The 22445-nt window shown below is 44.4% G+C and overlaps 1 protein-coding gene across 9 annotated transcripts in view; it reads right to left on the bottom strand.

Moving 5' to 3' along the window:
- Positions 1-22445, bottom strand: part of blnk (B cell linker) — a 105695-nt gene that overhangs the window by 67580 nt on the left and 15670 nt on the right. For 4 of the 9 annotated variants that reach the window (XR_011515662.1, XR_011515663.1, XM_070542296.1 and 1 more), the window contains 4 exons: positions 16941-16987; positions 16809-16835; positions 1865-1930; positions 1447-1493 (listed from right to left, as the gene is read on the bottom strand). Coding sequence is in view for 7 of the 9 variants with exons in the window: in XM_070542296.1 (XP_070398397.1) it covers positions 1447-1493; positions 1865-1930; positions 16809-16835; positions 16941-16987 (187 nt within the window). In the remaining 2 variants the exon portion in view is untranslated. The other 5 variants (XM_070542297.1, XM_070542299.1, XM_070542302.1 and 2 more) reach the window with 4 other exon arrangements.

Genomic DNA, 22445 nt, shown 5'->3' with positions numbered 1-22445 from the left:
TCACGATGGAGAAGCTGTTGTTGGTTTAGTCCAGGAAACAGCAGAGAACCTCTTTGCTAGTAGAAGTTAACCGTTAGCATTAGCAACTCCACCACCCAGCAGAACTCCTCCAGGCTTGCTACTTGTGGAGATGAAACATCAACGTTGCAGATCAAACAGAGTCACGCCTACTGCACACTGGAAGCAAAAGCAGCGCCACCGAGAGTCTCAGCAGTGAATCATCTTCTCTGCTGTGCTCCTCGCTTACCTCACGAGATCACACGATCCCTCGAGACTTCAAAGATTATGGTTTGTTTTTGCAGTCTGCCATTAAACTAAAAAGAAAGAAATCACCTCTGATGTCCCTGTTGTATGATGATGTTCTTCTCCACTACCAGGATTAAAGCCATGAAAACACGCCGTGGCACTTCTGGAACGATGCTGTGCATGAATAAGCCGATAGGTCACAAGTAAGGTCACACGTAAGCTTCATATTTGTGAAATTGCATCGCTGCAATACTTTTATTTTGAAAATTACCAGGGATTTTACTGTGAAACTGTGTGTGACTTCCTATCTAGCCTTACATTAACTGTGGTAACCGATGCATCTCAGAAGCAGCTTGCGGAAAAAGTAGAACCCAACCTTTAGCGACGCGGCGTGACACGGAGCGGTGTGGCGTGGTCAGTGGCAGAGTGGTGTTGCTGTTAGCCAATCAGAGGAAAGATGTCAAAATATCAGGAAATAAGACAAATCCTGTCATCTGAAGTTCAAGTTTATTTATTTAGCGCCAAATCACGACAAGAGTGCACCCTCAGCTCAGCTCTGATCTGGCAAACTTCTAGATCCTGAAACAGGAGCACCAGGGCTTTTGTAGCCAGAGTACAACTTCCAAGGCATCCATTTCTACTAGAGATCGTTGCAGACGTGTTGATTAAAGAACTGAACCTCACCTTCAAATTTTTTGTCTGGTTTCAGTCAGCAGGTGATTAACAGGCTTCTGCAGTGCCTCATGAGCTGCTGCACAGGTGAGTTAACCCCTGAATCAGGTGACTTGTCGTAGAGAAACAAGTAAAACATGTTGGACACTGGCCCAGAAGTGAATAGCTTTGCCCCGGAGACATCTGATTACGCACAAGCAGGTGAGCAGGTCAGGTTTCCACGGAGCAGGGGATGTGGGAGATTGTGTTCGAGCTACAGCAGGTGAAACGTTTGGAACACTTTACTTTTAAGGGTCCCTTTTTTAATGTTCCTCAGTGCATTATTAAGCATTAATAAACTATTTAACAAATTATTATCAACTGCTGCGATGCATTATTAATCCCTGTTTCAGGACAGTTGGCCGATCACCTACCAGTGTAGAACCATCTAGTACAAATAGAACAGGCACATCCCTGAAAGTGCCCCCTCATCGCTCAGAGATCATTGATGTTAATGTGATTTGCACCGTCTGCATGCTCAGCGCTCACCTCTGTAGTCTCTCACAGGCACGGCGGGACGAGCTTTGCTCTTCAGCCTGTTACACACACAGTAAAAGGGGATTAACACACAGGTTTCAACATGAGGTTAACCCTACCCTGCTGCACAAGACAGGGAGGAATTAGAAAAGCTAGGGTTGCAGAACAGGATGAGAATAAATAGCGTCAGCAGCATCTGGGGTTGTTTCGGTCATTTAAGGAAACTCTTCTCAGGAAAGGAAAGTGAGACATCAGCCATCTGTTAAAGGTTTTTTCCTGTGCATCTCGTCTGTTTAAAGCGATTGTAAAAGAGGAATTGGTGTGTTCTTGTGATGCAAAACCACACAAGAGAATTTTTAGATCAGCAGACTTCTCAAGGGATTCGTCCACATTTAAACAAACGTCTTCTTTTGAGTTCAGGTGTACGAACCTTCTGAGTCTGTCCAGTAGGCTGCCATCGTTTCTCTTGATGTCTTGAACGATCTTCTGAAGCTGCCTGGAAAGGACAGAAATCAGAGAAAATCTAATAGAACATTTTTCCTGCTTGAAAAAACAAACAAACAGTATTTTAATTCATTTTTGACAGTGTTTTACAAATAGTCAAAGGAAGAAGTGTTAGCTCACTTCAGTTTCCCAAAAATCACTTTATAATTAACGTTGGATGGTGAGGAAACGTTGTTACAAACCCAGAAGGCCGAATAAGAGGAGTGCAGTTGTTGTAAATTAGAGGTAAAACCAGCTCGATGCTTCTTTACCTGATCTTTGCTGCAGCAGGAGCAGTGAGTCGGCTCAGCGTCTCCATTTCTATTTAATCCAACAGTTTACGTCCATTCTCACTGACTCGTGCCTCTGACTGAAGAGGGAGGGGTTTTACTCTATGGCTGCTTAAGTCAGAGAAAATGTCGCTTTTCATTTCTGACCACACTTTCCTTGCATCACTGGTTTCCCTTAACGTCTCCTGTTACTCTGGGCTTAACAGCTCAGGAGCAGGTGAGCAGCAGAGGAAACCAGGTGTCTGGTTAAAGAGGAGGATGCTTTTACAAGAGATGAACTAATATGTCTTACAAAGTGATGGGACTCATCAAGCTCAGGTGTGTACCAAGCACAAATGTGGCGTGTCCGTGAAGACTGATGACAAGGTCTTGTTTTACCTTTATAGTGTCACTTTTCAAAGTAAAAGAAGCTGAATCCCTCAGTGCTTTGTGGGCTGTTTGTTTATTCATGTGTCTAGCAGAGATTGGTGGGAAAATGTCTAGAAAAATAAAATCTAAATGATCTTTTGAAATGTAATGTTATTGTTGTAGTGTAGCTGTGCTGTTCTCTATCCCCTCCCTGGTTTTGTGCCATAAAGTCTGCTATAAAACGTTTCCTGTCAAGGACTCTAGCAGCAGCTCGTCAAGTTTTCCCCGTTTTGTGTTTGGAGTTGAACAAAAAAAACAATAATATTTAAATATTAGCCATAGCAACAAATCTGTTGGTTTTCTGGGAAAAACTGGTCACCTGCATGCTACAGCCATACTCATGTAAGTTCTGCAATAGCCTACACATACATGTAAACTCTCTATGACATGACATCATGTTGTGTTAGTTTTTGCTAACATGAATTAACACTGGGGTTTGTTTTACTTGCATGGTTGCAGAATCCAGCTGAATGATTTTTAGACCGGCATCAGTTTTTGGTAGACCATGACTTTCTGGCACAACCCAAGTCAAAGCATCTCTGCAGCTGCAAACATGAAACACCTCCCAATAAATGCAGTTTCTACTCAGTGACTCGATGCAACCTGCTGGGTTCCTTAAATGGGAAGCTTGTTACTGATTGGCTTAATGACCTGACCTGTGTTGTTTACTGTGTGAAGGTCCTTGAGACGACTCTGGTCCTGATTTGGTGCTTTAGAAATAAACTGAACTGAAGTGAACTGATCGTGTGAAATTCAGCAGTCTGATGGATTACGGAACAGCTGTTTAGGAATCTATTGGTCCTACATGGACTGCTGTGGAACGTTTTCCCAGAGGCTAGCAGCGAGAACAGAATGTGATGAGGGTGTGAAGAGTCACTGATGATGGAACGAGCTCGAGATGAGCAGCGCCTTGGTCCAATGTCTTGTGTGTGTGGGGTGTACTGTTCTCACAACTCTAGAGCCAAATAACGTCGTCCAAAAGCTCTGTACAAAAAGTGTCTATGTACACACACACACACACACACACACACACACACACACACACACACACACACACACACACACACACACACACACACACACACACACACACACACACACACACACACACTCACTCACTCACTCACTCACTCACTCACTCACTCACTCACTCACTCACTCACTCACTCTCTCTCTAACATCAATACCACTTTGGGACAGCAGCAGCTCAGGAGGAAGAGTGGGTACTCTTTCCGGCGCTCACAGGGAGCAGACGCTTCTGCCTTTTCCTCCCTTATCTGTGTTTTCCCAAGGCTCTTTTTGTCCCGTCTGCCTACAGAGCGCTTCTCTGCATTTCCTCTGCAATCATCTTTTTCAGCATTTTTCAACATGGACTTAATTAATTGGTCATTCAACGCGATTGATAAGATTTTTTCTACAATGAGGACGGAGGAGGGGGCTCACGCTTGTCCTCAGGGGACACATGCAGCGGGATATATGTTCGATTCCTGGAAAAAGTGGAATGTCATCTGTCTCTCTCAGCTATCCATTGAGGACGTCGAAGATATGTGAATATTTGGCCTGATGATCGTTGGATTTCTTCTGATTGGAGTGGGAGGATATCTGGCTTTCCGCAAAATTGGGATGACGGGAGCGATTGGAGGGCGACCCGCATCCATGGACGGCACCGTCCGTGTGGATAACTCACAGACTGGGACGTTGCTCGAGGTGAATCGCAAGCTGGACAATGTCTTAGCTGCGTTACCGGTGTTAGCGCGCAGGATTGATAACATCTCGGAAAGGGTCACCGGACGGTGTGGAGATGTTTAATCACTGAATTGGCTTCACTGGAGGACTTGAATGATCAATACAGACTTAAGGCAGAGAGGAAAAATTATCTCTGTCTAACCCAAACAAAGTTTCTGTTATCGAATCTGACGCCACAAGCAGCCTTGGAGTTGCGTGCAAAACCCCCACGCTGGAAGGAATGCTGACAAATGCTGTGAATCTCTATCCACCCACCCCCCCGCCTTCAGATTGTGGTCTCCACCGAGGTCATCAAGCTGAAGGACTCACTGCTCTCTATGCTTCCTCATGACCTCCCTCCCACCTGCGGAGACAGCTGGTTGAGCGCCACACAGGCCGCCCCCGCTGAGCAAACCAGGATCCCAGCCCCTCCCCCCACCTACCGGGTCTCATGTTGTGGACTGTGACGTTTGTTGCTTACATGTCAGGTGGTTTTTTTTGCATTGGAGCGCTACACCCTGCTGGTGTAACCCTGTTAATGCCTTTTTTCTCCATCCCTGAACTTCCCTCATGTATTCCCTTACTCATCTACAAAGGAGCACCGTTATGGCTGCTCCCGTGGTCTGCCTGTATCTGTCTTGTCTATATGTGTGTGTGTGTAACCTTGGTCAGGTTGTACCATGGAGTCAAGTTCCTACGCTCTGAAAGGAGCGCTGGCAATAAAATTCTTCTGATTCTGATTCTGATTCTGATCAGAGGGTTGCAGGTTCAGTACCGACACCAGTAGAGAAGGCTGCTGTTGTGTCCTTGGGCAAGACACTTAACCCACCTTGCCTGCTGGTGGTTGTTGGAGGGACTGGTGGAGCCTGTGCTTGGCAGCCTCGCCTCTGTCAGCGTGCCCCAGGGCAGCTGTGGCTACATCGTAGCTCATCACCACCAGGGTGTGAATATGTGGATGGTTCACTTTAGTGTAAAGCACTTTGGAGTCCTCTGACTCTGAACGGTGTTTTAAAAGAGCGGGTCACTTAGCATTTAGGTAGCATGGCCCTTGGCACTGTTCTATGTAAACAGCAATGGAATCAGCAACACCTGTGACAGTCTGATGAAGGGGACAGGGAGGAACCGAAACTAGCAGCTAAATATAGCAAAACAACATTTACTACTCTGTGTATGAATAAGAATCAGAAACAAGGAATTGAAACACGGAATGAACTTAAGATGCCAGATTACTCCTTCTCTGGTCACCCAAGCTGCTGCTCCCAATCCTAACCCCCTCTCTGAGTGTAGGTTGTTCTGCTGTTTGACCTAACTAAGGCTGTTGGTACCTCTCAATGCACAACCTGCCCCTTGGATCCATGCCAGCCTGGGCTTTAAAAAAAACTGTGCTCCCAGGTTCATTTTGTCATTTTGATTTAGTTTTAGTCTCTTGACCAAAATTCTTTTTAACTTTACTCAAAATTTAGTCATCCAATGTTTTAAATTTTAATTTTATTTTAGCCGACTAAAATAAATGTTTATTTCTTCTGAAATGAAACGTGTATAAAGGGAATGTTAGCTACCCTACCTGAAACTGTAAAGAAACATGAAAAAATCACATTTCACACTTTGGATCAATTAAACTCTACATTTATAATTGTTTTAAAACAGTAATTAAAAGAAAATACCTAAATGAACACTGACAGTTTGAAACTGTGTCTCAGTATTACAGCTTTTCTCGATTGCCTAAACACTATAAACCTTTTGAACTCTAATTCCAAAACCATGACGCCATTTTTCAAAAAATCGCCTTTTTCCCTGAACCACACACACCATCCCCCACTTCAACACACAAGTCAGGTTTGGTGAACTGTTACTGCAAAACTCTAAACACAAACTCCTGCATGTTTCAGGGGTTATACATGTTAGCAGTCAATCCTGTTAACTGAAGTTAAGCTCAACTAGCAAACAGTTAACCATCTGGAAACACTGGGAGGCACAATTCACCACACACCAATCAGGAACTTTGATGAGAGATACACGCACATTCACGTTTGAAACAATGGATCCAAAGAGATGCAAAGGAAGTGGTGGAGGAGGAGGTCTAGGACACCATAGTGTAGGAGGTAAAATAGTTAGAGGAGGTGTAGGACACCAGGGTGGAGGAGGTAGAGGAGGAGGTCTAGGACACCATAGTGGAGGAGGTAGAGGAGGAGGTCTAGGACACCATAGTGGAGGAGGTGCAAGAGTTATCAATCGCAGGATAAACCTGTACATCACATTCCTCATTATGGCTTAGAAGGTCCTGACATGAGCATTACAAAATAAAAGACTTGCACTACAGGACCGAGGCTTCCCTGGAAGAGTCCTAAACATTGTACGCTACTTCAAGCTTGTGCCAGCTGGCTTTCCTATACTTACACCACAAAGGTGCAGTACACAGTGGTGTGCAGTAGGTTCTACAAAGGTGGATTTTTATCTTATCAGAACACACGTGGAACTTCCTAACCAAAATATTGGCTTGGGTATACAAAGCGCAACATTGCTGGCAAATGTCGTCATCGTCACTGAGCTGATCTGTGATGATGTGACCCAAATATTTAGCGTTGTCACTGACACTTATCTTCTTGTCGACCAAGTAGAAGTCTGGGAAACAAAGATCCTTATCCCCTTTGGTTCGACAAATAAGCAGAACACTCTTTTTGCATGAAACGGCACATCGCACTTCAGCCCATATTCAGAGCAGCGCCGGCGCTCCGCACACGCACACCACGCATAGCGTGTAGGGCACTACGCCAGGGAGGGGCACCAAACGCAAGCTTATGAAAAAATAATATATATATGATGAAGACGGATTTCAATTAGAAGATGTGCAAAGCAAGTTAACAGCATGTTACAAAGAGAAAACAATACAAAAAGTAAAGGAGATGGACCGTGTCCACTTTTCACTCTCTGTCCGGCATGTCCAGACTGGGGGTTCTTGTACTGATGAAAATGTCCAGCTTTTCATCCAGGAGCAGGGATCAAATTATGGGGGAGCTGGATATCCTACACATCCAGGGGAGCCGGAAAAAAAGTTTTCTACCTATATTACATCATTTATGGACTCTTTTGAGCAGAGAGCACAGACAGCAGCACAGCGCTGATCCGTTGTTGCGCAGCGATCCAGGCTGCTGCTTCCAGCGCTCCAGGCTGCTGCTTCCAGCGCACGGTCCATTCTCAAAGTGGCGCAACCAAAAAACTATAATTAACACACGATCGTTCATGTCCGCACATGTTCTCTACTTTCTGTCTTATCTGTGCTTGAAGCGCTCTGCTACTGCGGAGCTCATCACCTGTGCTGCAGTGATTTCACCTCACTGAAGTATGGCGTTTAAAGCGTGCCACGACCTGTGCACGCGCATTGGGTCCACAGCGCGCGTGTGAACGGGACTCGCGAGCGAAAATAAACATGGCAGTGCGCGCGTGAACAGGACTCGCGAGCGAAAATATACATGGCGAGAGGTCATTTGTGCACTGAGAGGGAGCAAACTGTGTCTGTGAGCGCACAAGGATGTGCACAAGTGACAAACCTGCGTGCGCGAGTTGCCAACGAGTACACGGCAGAGGAAAACGTGCGCGCGCGGCAGCCTCTCTGCACGCTCGGTTTCTAATTCCGCTCGCTCGGCTGTGAGGAGTTTTGGCACTCTGGAGGCGTGGCCTGTGGCAGATCTTCCCTGTTCTCTGATTGGTTAGTTTACCCCGCACTTTACTCTCTACCTATCTTATATAAAAAAATCTGAGATTCAGCAGTTGCTGTCATAGCTCAGCTGGGAGAGCGGGTGACTCTCACTCTGGAGGATCCAGGTTCGAGTCCAGCCAAGGAACATAGAGTTGATGTCATAATATTCTTTCCTAATTCCTGTGATATTATTTTACAGTTGTGACCGTTCAACTGTCATTAAACGTCCGAATGTTTGCTGGGCAGTGTTTTTAAAAGTGCACATAAGCTAGATGGTTTTAACCAGGTAAAAATAGACTTGTGGGTGTGGGTATGTTCAAGTTTAAAAAGTTCTTGCCTCATTAATGTATTGTTTATTTTTTTCAGCATTTAATTGACAAATGTGTCAATTAAAGCGTGACGTCATAGGCACAGATCCCCTGTCCTCTTGTTTGGAAATGGAAATATGGTCACCCTATATTAAACAAACTGTCCACCCGGGCTTTTGCGCTGCACAGAGACGCTTCGCTGCCTATGACTTTGAACATCAGTTGAGAGCGGCTGAGAGTCAGTCTCATGCAGACTGACCAATGAAGAGAGGGCCTCAAGTTAAGACCCTCTCCTCATTGGTCAGTCCACACGAGGTGGGTCAAAGGTTGCCCTGAGCGGGTTACGTGACATCAGGCATTCAAGTATTGAGTATATTTACTGCATATTACAGTAACATATTCTGTATGTGACCATATTATGGTGATCCTTGGGTCGTGATGATGGGGCCCTTGAATATTGTTGCCCAGGGCACAACAAAGTGTTAATCTGGCCCTGCCTACCGGGCTTCATTAGTAGCTGAGTGAGAGAGGCTGAGAGGGAGAGGAACTCAGAGAAGCTTTAGAGCTTTTTTACTGCTGGAGAAAAAACGTAGCAAGTCATCATCTTCCCAAATGCAGTTTTTCTCTTCTGAATCAGCACTTCTTTAAAGAAGAAATAGTTAAATGCAACAAAGGGAAATATCTTTTTATTCAGCCTGTTCATGTGACTTGTATCAAAAAATAAGTCTGAACTAGGGCTGCACAATATATCGAATAATTATCGTCATCGCGATAACAGGACGTGCGATAGGCCCATCGCAAAACACGTCAAAAACGGTGATAAATGTTTGGTTCAAACATTTCCATCCATGTCATTCATCACCTTTTTGTAAACCAGCTCTGTTTTTAACGCGGAAGTATTATTTGACCAATCAAATGTAGCCCTTCTTAGATGCGGCCAATCAGATGGGTCCGTTCACGTAATACGCCCGCCCCCTACGTAGACCCTTAGGATGGAAAGCAACACCCGAACTGAGTTAGCGGCGCCGTTCCCTTGTTCGTCTTGCTGGCTCAGAGCAACGAACGCACTTTGTGCTGATGTTTCTGGATTCAGCGCTGCTTTCAAACGTGAACGCGAGTCCGCTCGGTGTCGTTAAGCTGCTGATAATAATCGGGCTGACTCTGACACGTGCCGGTGAACCAACCCACCTCCCTACATGTCGCTAGTGTTCCACCGGGTGGTGACGTTAGCCCAGGCTCCGGTTAGCTTCCAGCTAAAAGGCTACAGCACTCTCCTCCCAGTCCCACCCTGCTAAAGAGGGCCTGGAAAAGTTCCCCCACACATCAAAGTGATTTTTCATTTATGAGCTTTTATAACCTTGTTAATCAGGATCGTTGATTTGCTGCTGCACATAAACTGTCAGTCAGAAGCTCTGCTAGCCGGTTATCTTAAGAGGAGCTAGTTCAATTTGTTAGCTTGTTATCAGAATCATAGTTGCAGTTTCAACATCTGAGCTGCTTTTTAAGATCTAGGTAAACTTGTTCAATTTGGGGTTAAAAACAAACGTTTTCACATATTTTCCATGTAGTTTTTTTTTGCCAGTTTCTCTTCCGAAAGGTAGACAATTGTTTTTCTCTTTCCCTCAGAAAATCTTAATATTCTCCTAGTTTGGCCCAGCACAGTTCACTTCCCAATAGCAGCAACAGCCTTATATCATAACCACATAAGTGGAGAAAATGTTCAGTAGCAATGAGAGAATTTGCTGTTGCATTTAATTGACGTTAACTATTATTTAACATTTAAACTTATTTTCTGATTTTATCTATTCAAAAAACCCTGGTAAGGGATGTTTTTCTGTATTTGGAGCATCAGAAAAAGTTTTATGGTGGAGGTGATGTTTTAAAGTCACTGAGAAACTGCATGCATGCAGTTTGTTGTTTTGCTGCTAATACAGTGGCAGGTGCAGCTGCATATTTTTGCAATAAAAATGTTATGTTGTAATGGAATTCATGCATTAGTTTTTGTTTGCTTTGAACCCAGAGCAGACGTCACACGCCAGACGACATCAACACGGCATACTTTAGTATTTGTTCGTTTATTGTGAGTAATATCTATATCGCAATATTAAGCACTGTTATCGAATATCGCAGGTTTTCCTAATATCGTGCAGCCCTAGTCTGAACAGTTCTAAAGGTTGTTAATCTAAAAATAAACCTTGAAGAGTTCGAAGATTTTTTTGTTTTAATAAGTTCATCTTAAAACATCTTTCTCAAATAAAATAAAGTTTCCTCTGTGAGGTCAGATAGGCTCATCTGTGCTGTTTTGAAACAGAAATGAACAAATGAATCATATTTGTCCACCCAAATACTTGATAAATATCACAAAAACAGGAAGGACAAAAACACCGTCAAGGTAAAGTAAGATTTTTTTTAAATAAGCGGCTGTTTGTGATTAATCATGAGTTAACTATGGACATGATTCATATCATTATTAAATAGCCTATGTGGCCTATAGGCTATGTAACTGAGATTTAATATGAAAAATTAGACAAACCTATTTTCAAATTAGGTATTTGCTCTATGTTGATATGTATTTCATAAACATTTATGGGCCAAGAGGAACATCAGCTGCTGATGTTATAATTTGAAGAAAAAAGTCCATTATGCTAACCTCCTCCCTTCATATTCAGAATTTTCTAGTTGTGTATAAAATGTGTATATTGTGCCTCTCTAGTTCTTAATAAAGGTTAAATAGTTTTGAATTTAGTCATGTCACATGCCAGTGATTGTGTTGTTTACTCTTTTTGTGTGTGTGTGTTTGTGTGTGTGGGGAGGGGGGACCACGAAGACTTTGTGCTTAGGGCACCAAAATAGCTAGCAACGGCCCTGATTCAGAGCATGTGCTTAGCAGCTGCTGCTGGGTGAAATGATGGCCAAGTCATCAGCATAGATGAGATGATTAATCAGATTGTTACCAATCATTCATCCAGTTTTACATTTCTTGAGTTGATTTGACAAATCATCCTTGTAAAGGTTGAACAGAGCAGGTGACAGTAGCCCTCCCTGATGCACCCCATTGTTAAGACCAAAGTTGGCTGATGTGGTATTGTCCCATTTAACTTGCATTGTCTGATTAGAATACCAGTATGCTAAAATCCTCACAATGCTATCAGGGACACCTCTTTCACTTAATTTACAAAAAAGCTTAGAGTGGTTGACCTAATCAAATGCCTTAGATGCATCAATAAACCCCATCACTGAGTTCTGTCTCAAATAAAGATAAGCTACTTCCTTCAGGCCATAGATACACAGATCTGTTCCCAGCTTGGATGTAAAACCACACTGGTGGTGTGTCGTTGTTAGGGTTAGGGTTAAAGGGCAGGTCAAGTGTGCCTCAGAGTCCTTCTCCACCCACGTATCGATTTTAAAAACTGCAACATTAGTCGGCGTTGCCTGGCGGACCGAGAGGGCGGAGCCGCGGCAGTGACGAAGACGATGGGTAATGAGACGAAGCTAGCTTTTTTCCACTCTGAGCTTGTGAGTTTCCTGAAACTACCGGAATCGACCCAACAGAACCAGCTCTGAATGGTAAGTAGCCGTTAGCCATAGCATTAGATTAGCTGCAGGGTTTGGCTCCACAGCCCTAGAGAGCCAGTATTCAGCATGTTTTAGAGATTTATCTTCTTCAACACACCGGGTTTTAATCAACAACAAATAGCTGAGCTGCTTAACAGCTAATCAAACCTGTTAAAGCAGGAAAACCACTGAAATGTGCTGGATAGCAGCTCTCCAGGAGCCCTGGGCTTAAGTTACATTCTGCTGCAGAGAAAGTTATGAAAATACCCCATGAGAAAATTATTCTGTAATGTGTTCATTTATGTTACACAATCCCAAACAGCCCACTAAAACTGCCCTGATTTCATTATTTATTTACTGATACCAGCAGTTCTCTTGGTCGTAGGTGATCCTCTGGTGTCTGCAGCTGGTCTCCTCTGGTGGTGTGGTCAGGATTAGGAACTTCCAGAAGAATGTGCCTTTGAATGACTCTTTCCTCCTCTAAACAGTTATTTGTTATATTAATTAAATAAATCTCAATTTATATATTTCCTGTTTCTGTTCATGTCCATAAATACTTAAACATGCTTGAAATTAAAACGAGCTTTTAACAGTGAGGTGCTAGTTTAATTCATCACAATGGAGCTAGTTAAACATGCAACAATGTGATAATTCAATTAATGTTATTTATAAATATCCATTAAAATATCAAAACTGGAATCAAAATGAGACATTTGGCAGCACAAAAAACTTGTCAAACACAATATTTATTATAATAATTGTGGGCAGACAGGAGTCAGAGCTGATGGAGGTTCTCAGTCATCGAAGGATGGCTGAAGGCTTTCCAGGAACAGGAGATGTGGTGTTGTCTCTTCTCTCTCTATTCTGCCAGATGAGCTGATAGGTTACAGGTGTGTGAGGACATCCTCATGCTGTCATAACCAGATGACATGAGTTATCAGGTGATCAGCCAGGCTAATGATGAGATGCAGAAAGAAAACAAATCCAGGACAGTGTACAGTAATAACAATAATAATATGTGGTGTTGCTCACCTTATGTGCTCTTATAGAGTATTAACGTGTGCCTGCCTCATGGTGTAGCGTCCATATTTTGCTGAGTGTCCTGCAATAATGCAGGTTATTAGTTAATTTACTTTTAATAGCAAAAACAAAATATTTAATGTAAAAGTTATTTACCAGGTGAATCAGCTCACACGTCACCACCAATTGTCACAGGGCCAGAATCAGTAGCCTCCTTCATGATGTCATGATGTAATCACATACTTATTTAATTGTTAATGTCTTAAAAATTCTGAAATGTTTTAATTTTTTTACCTTGAACAGTTGAGCCTGCACTGTCACTGAGGTGGAAGCTGGAATCAACAGCAGACACCTCTTTTCTTGGTCTTTCTTGGTCTTTTCAGGGGTGTGGACGCTGCTCTGGGACTTTCTGGAAGATAAATTTCCGTCATGGTCCCTGTGTCACAAGACACACTGCGGCTGTGAGCTCTATTCTGGGTGGCTATGTAAAAAACAAATAAGCAGCACATTTATAAATGTTTAAAAGAGCATAAAATCATGTGTAACAATAATCTGTAAAACAAATTAAAACTAGGTGATAATAAAATGTTTACATAGAAGCTGATTAAAAATAATTCACCTTTGCTACACCGGTAAGGCTTCACGTCAGGCTGGACAAGTGCATTCTTGCAGACTACTAAATCAGTCTGACAACCAATGTCTTGGGTAGATTTAGCCTGAAAAAATAAAATAAATAGAAGCACATTGTTGTTGGAGTTTATAAAGTCAGATAATATACAAAAGAAACTGTCCTATATGGGCGCTTTATAACATTCCTAGTGTGTGATCATTATTATAACGTAAAAGTCAGTCACATGATGTGAAGAGAGCCTGAAATTCGACCTCCTGAACAGAATTCCTCACAGAACCGGGTCACGCTGTGGTGTAAAGCTGGATTTCACGCTGTAATGCTGTCTGTCAGCTAGTGCTGCGTTAGAGTCACTGTTGCAGAATTACCGACTGACACAAAAACAACCCGAATTTTCTCTAAGCCTGACAGTAATAGTCATGTGGACCATTTTGTTGGCCAGGGCTTCGAGATATGTTCCGATTTGCTGCTGATTCTAACCTTACATCCCGTTCTACATTTTGTGAACTTGACAAATCTGCCCGAAGGCAGTGCAGACTGATATTAGCTAAATTAAGTGAACCACGTCTCTCAAACTTTGCATTTAGGTAGGGAATTATCTTTAGAAGATGTTAAAACTTTTATTTAGCTTACTCACCTCAGACTGGAGCCCGCCATGGTGGGGGAGCAGAGTCGGTAGGCTGCATCTAAATTGTGGAAGAGCCACAGTGGGCACGGTCTCCCTCTTCAAACAGAGACGTGCAGAATAACCCAGTTCAAACTCCATCATGTCGGCGAAGGAATCGCGGGTAAAATGCTGGTTACAAACTACATTACCAGGGGGAGCTGACTGTTTTCCAGTACACCGATTGCGCGCAACCACTGGCGCCTAAGTCCAGCGGAAAGTAGTGCAACCCCACAGAGCCACCGCAACCCACTACACTACACCTTCTCACCATACTAACATGATATGGAACACTAAACTCGAACTACTTTCCTAATCACACTAACAGCTAAACACTAACTAAACTACAATATCCAACAGCCAAGCTAACACTAAATAAGTATGTATAACACTAAAAGCTATGCTAAAGATTAGGATATGCTAATGCTATATGCTAATGCTGAACTACTGCTAACCGTCCTACACTCGCTTGCAAATCCAACTCCCAACTCGCCACAAGGCGTGGCCGAGACTCTCGTTGCTTTATAACTTTGACACAGAGCTGCTACGTAGTACTCTACTGGTTTACGTAGTTTCGTTCTCTTTAGCAATTGGCTAAAGTGTATTCAAACAAACTCAAACTATGTTTTAAGCTGAAGGTGGTGCTATACTGTGGTATTTAGGCAGAATTTTTAATTTTTAAAGAAAATGCACCAAAATGCTAAAATTATTTATACACACATTTAAAACACTATTAGACACTCATTTATACAGTTTATCAGCAAAAAAAGTTAATTTAAACGTTACTTGTTCTTTCAGCTTGGTTTATGCTTGACACATTCACTTTCCGCTTGGTGATGCGGCTCGCGGCTGGAACGCGCTTCACAACTTGCAGCGTTTATGGTTAATGCGGCTTGTCTCTGCGGTGAGCCAATATTCTCCCAAACTGAACGGGGTAGCATGGAGCTCTACGGCATGCATCCAACACTACACCATAGTAGAAGTAAAAATTTCTGTTGTTTAGAACATGGCATTCCAGCATTTTTTAACAGCGTCCTCGTCTTTTCCGACAGTGCGAGCTATTTCTCTCCAAGAATTATTAACATGTTGATCACGGTGATCTTTGAGAGCTGAATCATACAAATGTCTGTATTTACGAGCCTCTGCCATACTAGTTCTTGCCAATCTGCCATGTTTTTCCGCGTCCGACTCTCCGCGTGGTTAGAAAATTTCCTAGGTGCGCGGTGCGGAAAGTTTGGGCCATGCAGAGACGCGGTGGAGGGGCGTGGTTGTTAAGATGACGCAATTTTTCTGAGGAGTCGTGCGGACCTCGCGGACGCGTCAAGCATAAACCCACCTTAAGGGTGTGTCGTTGTTATACAGTGAGAAAGTCGATCAAGCTTCCAGTACCTTAGAAATAACAATAGCTAAGGCTATTGATCTGTAGTTATCCAGGCTCCCAACTTTACCAGCTTTGTTTTTGATGACAGGCACTAAGGTAACAGACAGTAAAGAGTCAGGCAGCAGACCATGGGTCATGAACCCAGAGAAGCAAAGGGCCAGGAGTACAGCAGTCCTGGAGCTTGCAAACTTCAGATGTTCTGCTGAGATGTTATCTGAGCCTGTTGCCTTGTTGTTAGACAAGTGTGCTTTGGCTTGTCGCACCTCACAAGGAGTGATAATCACTGCTTCCCTGCTAGTAACATTTCCTACCTTGTATGGCTCACCTTTGACACAGTTACACAAGTTAAAGTAGCGTTGTCTCCATAACTCTGCAATGTTATCAGCCCCAGAGACTCCCTTTATGGCACTGGGCAGTGCAGCATTAGTCCTGTTCAGAGTCCTCACCTCATTCCGGAAGTCCATCACATTATTAGATAAAAGCTTTTCAGCCATAGAGTCCGCTCTGAAGTTCTGTTCATGGTTTACAATGTAGCAAATGGCCTATTTATACCTCGCTCTGATAAGCTTTTTATATTTCAGGACCGGCCCTGCTCTGGGTCTTCCTGCTTGGACCCATGCCTGATGTGCTAGCTTAGCTTCTGCTTGATGTGTCTCCACATGCTTTCCATCCTGGCTTGATGTTTTTAGCTTTCACACATGTAAGGTATGGGCTACCGCAGTCATAAATAATACCGCCATACATTATACAGAGGTCCTTATAGTGAGCGATATCATTACAGTTGAGATCTGTACACATAATTACATGTCTGGTTATATGTATATTACTAAAAGCAGCATCAGATTTCAAGCAATATGCCTCAAGATCCTTTTGTGAGAGTTTGGACCATTCCATCATAACTTTGTAGCCCTTGTTTTCTTTTGTAATTACCTCTGGAAGACCTCCGACTTCCAGCTGCATGACAAGCGGTACATGATCAGACACAGAGTAGTTGTACATGATCTGCATAGATTTCAATCCAGCATGGGCATCAGCAGTACTTATGCAATGATCCAGCCACAACATAGTGCTGCATGCTTCACTTATAGGAGTAAAGCTGTCAGGTGGTAACAATAGCTGGCTAGACAAAATAAGACAGTTTTCCCCACAGAACTGCAACATATGCTTAGCAAACACAGTCCGACTGTCTGTGATGTCAGCTTTCAAGTCACCTACCACACAAGTAGATGTTGAATGATGCTCCTGGATAAAAGAGTTAATAAAAGCAAGTCTAGTGTGAACGTCCCTAAAATGTGTAAAAGGTTCAAATCACCAATCAGCAGGTAAAGGGATGAAACGGCTACTTACGGCTGGTGAATGAGACTAAACTTGCTGATGTCACTTTCAGTGAGATTCTACAAAGACAAAAGAAAATCAGCTGATCAGACTCCTTCTGTAATGGCTCTAATCTCACAGAAGATGGCAGCATTCTATTAAAGGTGGGTTTTCCTCTACTGCGTTCCATTTCTAAAGTCAGCTGATGGAAAACATGACTTTTATAAATACCAGTCACAGCAGGAGAAAAGCAACATTCACTGGGAGGGCTGCTGCTTTCTTATTTAACCAAGCATGTTAAAACACAACAAAGTCCACTAATGTGGTTCAAACGTTTCTTTAAGCCTCTGCCTTAGGTTTTCATTTACTCCCATTTTAATCAAAGCATTGCAGGGATGTAATTCCTAAATGAAAGGATAATGATTAGCAGAAAATATGCAACACATCCTGCTGAATTATGTATTCTCATCTTCATTCATAATTCATGAATGCAGGTCATTACTCTTTGACACCAGATAATGAAGACCCATGACAACTAGATTGTGAGGAGAAGTGTTTCTGTCTGATGTGCAGATTGAAAACAACACGGCTGGAATAACGACTAGATTTCCTCACATGTGCCGAGTCCGTAGTGATGTGAATACTTCTTCCTAGATGTGGAAGTGCAGCTCGTACGGCAATGTTGTCTCCTTTAGCAAGCTTGTGATTTAATCATTTGTAAATCAGAGAGAGATCTCTTAATATGAAAGGCTTTGCCTCTTTCAAAGTACTGAACCGTGCCCTCCCAGACACACACACCTAGTCATCCCACCGCCTTGTCGGAGGCTTAAAAAGCATCGGTATAAAATCACACTTAGCCTTTTGACACAAAATAAAATATCAAATCGTCCACCCCAGCGGATCCTCAGGTCCTGCTCTGTTCTTGAATAATTTATGAGAGTCTGCTGTTCAGAGGAGACACAATAAGTACATCAGCTATGGACCAGGAGCTCTCCTCTTCTTTCTTCTGTTTATTAATAAGGACAACAGAAATGCTCTCCATGGTCCCTCTGAACAAATTACAACTAATCAAAAGTTTTATGGTGAACTTAAAGGCATATTTAATCTAATTTAACATATAAAGTTAGAAATAATTGTGGTAATTAGTGTCCTGAATGGCCTCTGTTTGGTGTGATTTCCCTCTAATTTCCCTCTGGGATTAATGAAGTATCTTTGATTTGATGAGTCCTAACCTTTTGTGACACATGAATAACATGCACTCCAAAGCGCTTTACACTATGGTGAATCATTTGTCCATTCACACACTGATGGTGATGAGCTACATCATAGCCACAGCCTCCCTGGGATGCACTGATAGAGGTGAGGCTGCTAAGCACAGGCACCTCCGGCCCCTCCCACAGTCACCCAGTGTCTTGTCCAAGGACACAACAGCATTATTCTCTGCTGGGATTCGGAATTGATCCGATTACTGGACATCCTGCTCTACTATCTATTGTTATCCTTTGGTCGATGAAAGACAAACCCACAGCGGTCATATAAATGACTTGAATCTGACCAAAGTAATAATAAATAAAAATCCTACGAAATGTAACCAGTGAAAGTCAGACATCGCCTTTAAATCTTACATCAACTCCATTATTTAAAAAATAGGTTTTTATCATCTAAAGAACATTGTCAGAGCCCACCCTATTCTCTCTTGAGCCAATACGGAGATGCTGATGCATGCTTTTATCACCAGTAGAAGTACTGTAATGCCTCGCTTTCTAGTCTTCTCAAAAAGAACATCTCAGGTTTACATCTATTATAAAATTCAGCAGCACGTGTCCTGATGAAGACCAGGAGGCGGGAGCACATTACACCGGTTTTAGAATCATTGCATTGGTGCCTTGGTCTGCCTGAGTGTTCGAGGCTCCTGGGTCAGGGGGTTTAAGATTTTTGCAGTCTGACTGATCAATCCCGGTGGCTGCCTGGTGGGATCTGAGTCCCTGGGCTCTGCTGGGTCCCCGGCGGGGGTGGTCGCCCCTGGGTCCCGAGTCGCTGGGTTCCGAGCTCGGCCGGCTAGGGGGCGGGAGGCTGTGGGTGGGCCTGTGGGCTTACCACTGATATCTCCCGGGACTCAGCCGGCTGCTGGTTGTGGTCCCCCGGGGCAATCCTCTGCGCCTCTTGAGGAGGGCAGGAGCTTTTCTGGTTATAGTCTCCCTGGGGTTCCTGTGCTCTGGGGCAGCGCCTGGATCTCTGAGACTTGGAGCTCCTTCCATCTCCTACACATCTTTAGGTGGCAGATCTGTGGCCCCTCACACTCTCTATTGGAAGCTCCTACAGAGAAACCTTACATAAACAAGCGCGTGTACGCACACAGGTGCTCACATGGTGCTCTCATAAGTATGGACTTGGGTAGGGATGCACCGATCAGGTTTTTTGCTGCCGATCACCGATACCGATATCAAAGAATGCTGATCACCGATACCGATCACGTGGATTGGCCAGAAATTTTCTACAACATTATAATGAGTGCTACACACTACATAATCTGGGAATAAAGGAAATGTAACCTAATCTAAAATGGTCTGAACTAGAGTTGTCACGGTGTGAAAATTTTACCTCATGGTGATTGTGACCAAAATTACCACGGTTTTCGGTATTATCGCTGTATTTTTTAAAAATGTGCTACGTTTTCACACAATTAAATAAACCCTGTATGTCAGGAAATATTGTCCTCAGTTTGTGTCTAAATTTAGCCTAAAATGTGTTATTTTGTAATTATGTTGTTTATCTGTTTACATTTTTCCCTTTAGTCTTTAAAATACCAATATTTGCCCATAACTTCTTATTTTTTGTCTGTTTGATGTCATCATTTTAAAAATATTAGATCAGATGATACTCAGTACTCAAGTAGCCTTCTAATCAGATACTTTTTTACCCTTACTTGAGTAATAAACCCTATATCAAGAAAATATTGTCCTCGGTTTGTGTCCTTCCAGTGAGCTTTGCAGATGTGGAAAAATGTCATCAGGCAGTAATCATTGTTAAATTCATAATTATTCTCGGAGAGAGACCAACGCTTATCTGCCCCTGGGAGCCCCGTAATGCATAGCGTCATTTCAACATGGGGGTGTCCGTGACACGGTTTATATGCAGGTAGCGGCGCTGCGGCTGCTTCATATAGCGACTAGTTACATTCTCCCTCAACCCAAATCCTCGGATCACGCATTTTAGCTAAAACGCTAACGTTAACTTGCCTTGCGTTGACTGTAGAGTTGTGGGTGATGGTCAGGCAGATGTGTCATGAGATTTGAAGCGTTGCTACCTTTCACAGACACTTTTTCTGCACGTGCTGCAAACAGGATACGGTAGCAGGTCTTGTGCCCAAAAGTGATCGTCTGCCAGAAACTGATTAGCCACCGCGGGATCGCGCACGGTTAGGTATTTGCATTTCTAGACGAAATTCCCCAGGATTTCGCCCCAAAACTCAGCATACCTAGCAATATGGACATTCAGAAAGCAGAGATAACCTCTTCCGGTACTTAAACAGATGTTTATCGCGGATATTAGTTTTTCCAGTTTGGAAGTTGTTTTAAGTGTTGCTTTTTGTCTTAAACGTTCACAATGAGGATATATTAATCCTTTTTGCAATATTTGCGATTGAAAGATAGTTTGTGGTAAGAACTGGCTATCTTTATGTTACAGCCTTGATACTAAAAAATAAATAAACAATGTAAAATGGCACCCTGTATTGAATGTAAACGTCGTGTAAATGTGTCACGAACTCCTCCAGCTGACTGCATTCCATTCATTCCTGCCACTAACGTGGCGACTGACGTCATCACGCCGACACTACTTAAGGAAGTGCCGGCGTTTCATTCATTGCTCAGTCATCGTTCTCACCAGACTTTGCATCGAGTCTCCAGGCTTACCAGCCCTCTAAACCCTCAAGCTACACCTACAGGAAATAACCACGCCGGTTATCTCCGTCTCTCCGCGTCTGGGCAACAGAACTCTCGGTCACGCTTCAGATCTGCCAACGAACCTGACAGGATGACTGAGCCTAAAGATGACCCAGCGGAGTTCGCACGTCTGCGTGCCGAAGTGGCTCAACAGCGCGCAACCTTGGATCAGCATACGGCAGAAATGAACCAGCTCCGTGCCATAGCTGATCGCCAAGCAACTAAGATCGAGTCACTCACCGAGCTAGTACTCCAGCTGACCACCGCTCTGCAACGTCAGACCGCAGCTGTTCCTGACAGGATGGAACCACGCCTCAGCCTTCCAGAGAAGTGGGACGGAACCAGGGGATCCCCGGAGGGCATGTTGGCGACCCTGGCCATGACTTTCGAGTGCCAACCGGCACGTTACCCCACATCCTGCTCTCGTGTCGCCCTGCTGACCTCACTGCTGACAGGTCGAGCCGGTGAATGGGCGGCGGCTCTTTACAATCAGAAATCTCCTGCCTGCAATGACTATGAGACTTTTGTAAAGGAGATGAAAAAGACTTTTGTGCACCCCAGCAGCGAGGTCTCGGACGAGACGCGGCTGCTTCAGCTTCGCCAGGGCTCCCAGACGGCGGCTCAGTACACCTCTCGCTTCCGGACGACAGCAGCTCAGTTGAGGTGGGATGACGCCGCCCTAAAGGCCGTTTACCTGGAGGGACTGTCACCGAGAATCCGGGAGGGCATGATCAGGCACGAGGTCCCAACCTCCCTGGACCTGGCAGTGGATCTGGCTCTCCAACTGGACCGCTGCATCCTGAACCGGCCGAGCACCATGTCAGCCCCCGTACACACCAGGACGTCACCCCGCCGGCCGGCTCACCAACTGACGGAGGAGCCGATGCAGCTGGGACATCTTCCCCCTGAGGAACGGGCACGGCGCTACCAGGAGGGAAGATGCGCTTACTGTGGGGATTTGGGTCACCACCGTGGCACGTGCCCAAAACGACCGGGAAAAGGTCCCTCCGGGTCGGAGTAGGAGCTGTCCCGCCCGGAGTCTCCACCTTTCCGGCTCCACACCGAACCACTCTCCCGGTCTCCCTCCACCTGGACCAAGGCCCGACCAGACTGGAGGCACTTTTAGACACTGGGGCTGCGGAGTGTTTTATCGATCACGGACTGGTTACTCGGCTCAAGATACCCCTCACCGCCCTCGACCGACCCATTCCCGTGACCTCTGTGGACGGCCGGCCCATCATGCCGTACCCTCTCACCCACCGAACTCAGGGTCTCCACATGACTATTGACCAACACCGGGAGACCCTCCACTCCCTGGTCATCCAGGCTCCGGCTACGCCACTCATCCTGGGTCATTCCTGGTTCTGCCGCCATGAGCCTCACATCCCCTGGTCCACCAGTAAAGTCCTGGCCTGGGGCATGGGTTGCCATAACCACCGGGACTCCCCTGCACCTCGGACCAGAGCAGCCACTCCCACAGACGTAGACCTGACGCTCATCCCTCCTCAATACCACGACCTCGCTCAGGTCTTCGCTAAAGAACCCACTACCAGGTTACCTCCTCACCAACCCTACGACCTGGAGATCAGGCTCC

Source organism: Nothobranchius furzeri, chromosome 12, assembly GCF_043380555.1.
Source record: "Nothobranchius furzeri strain GRZ-AD chromosome 12, NfurGRZ-RIMD1, whole genome shotgun sequence".
In the NCBI taxonomy this organism is placed as follows: domain Eukaryota; kingdom Metazoa; phylum Chordata; class Actinopteri; order Cyprinodontiformes; family Nothobranchiidae; genus Nothobranchius; species Nothobranchius furzeri.
The sequence above is the reverse complement of the archived record's forward strand: the minus strand, read 5'-3'. Positions and strand labels throughout refer to the sequence as shown.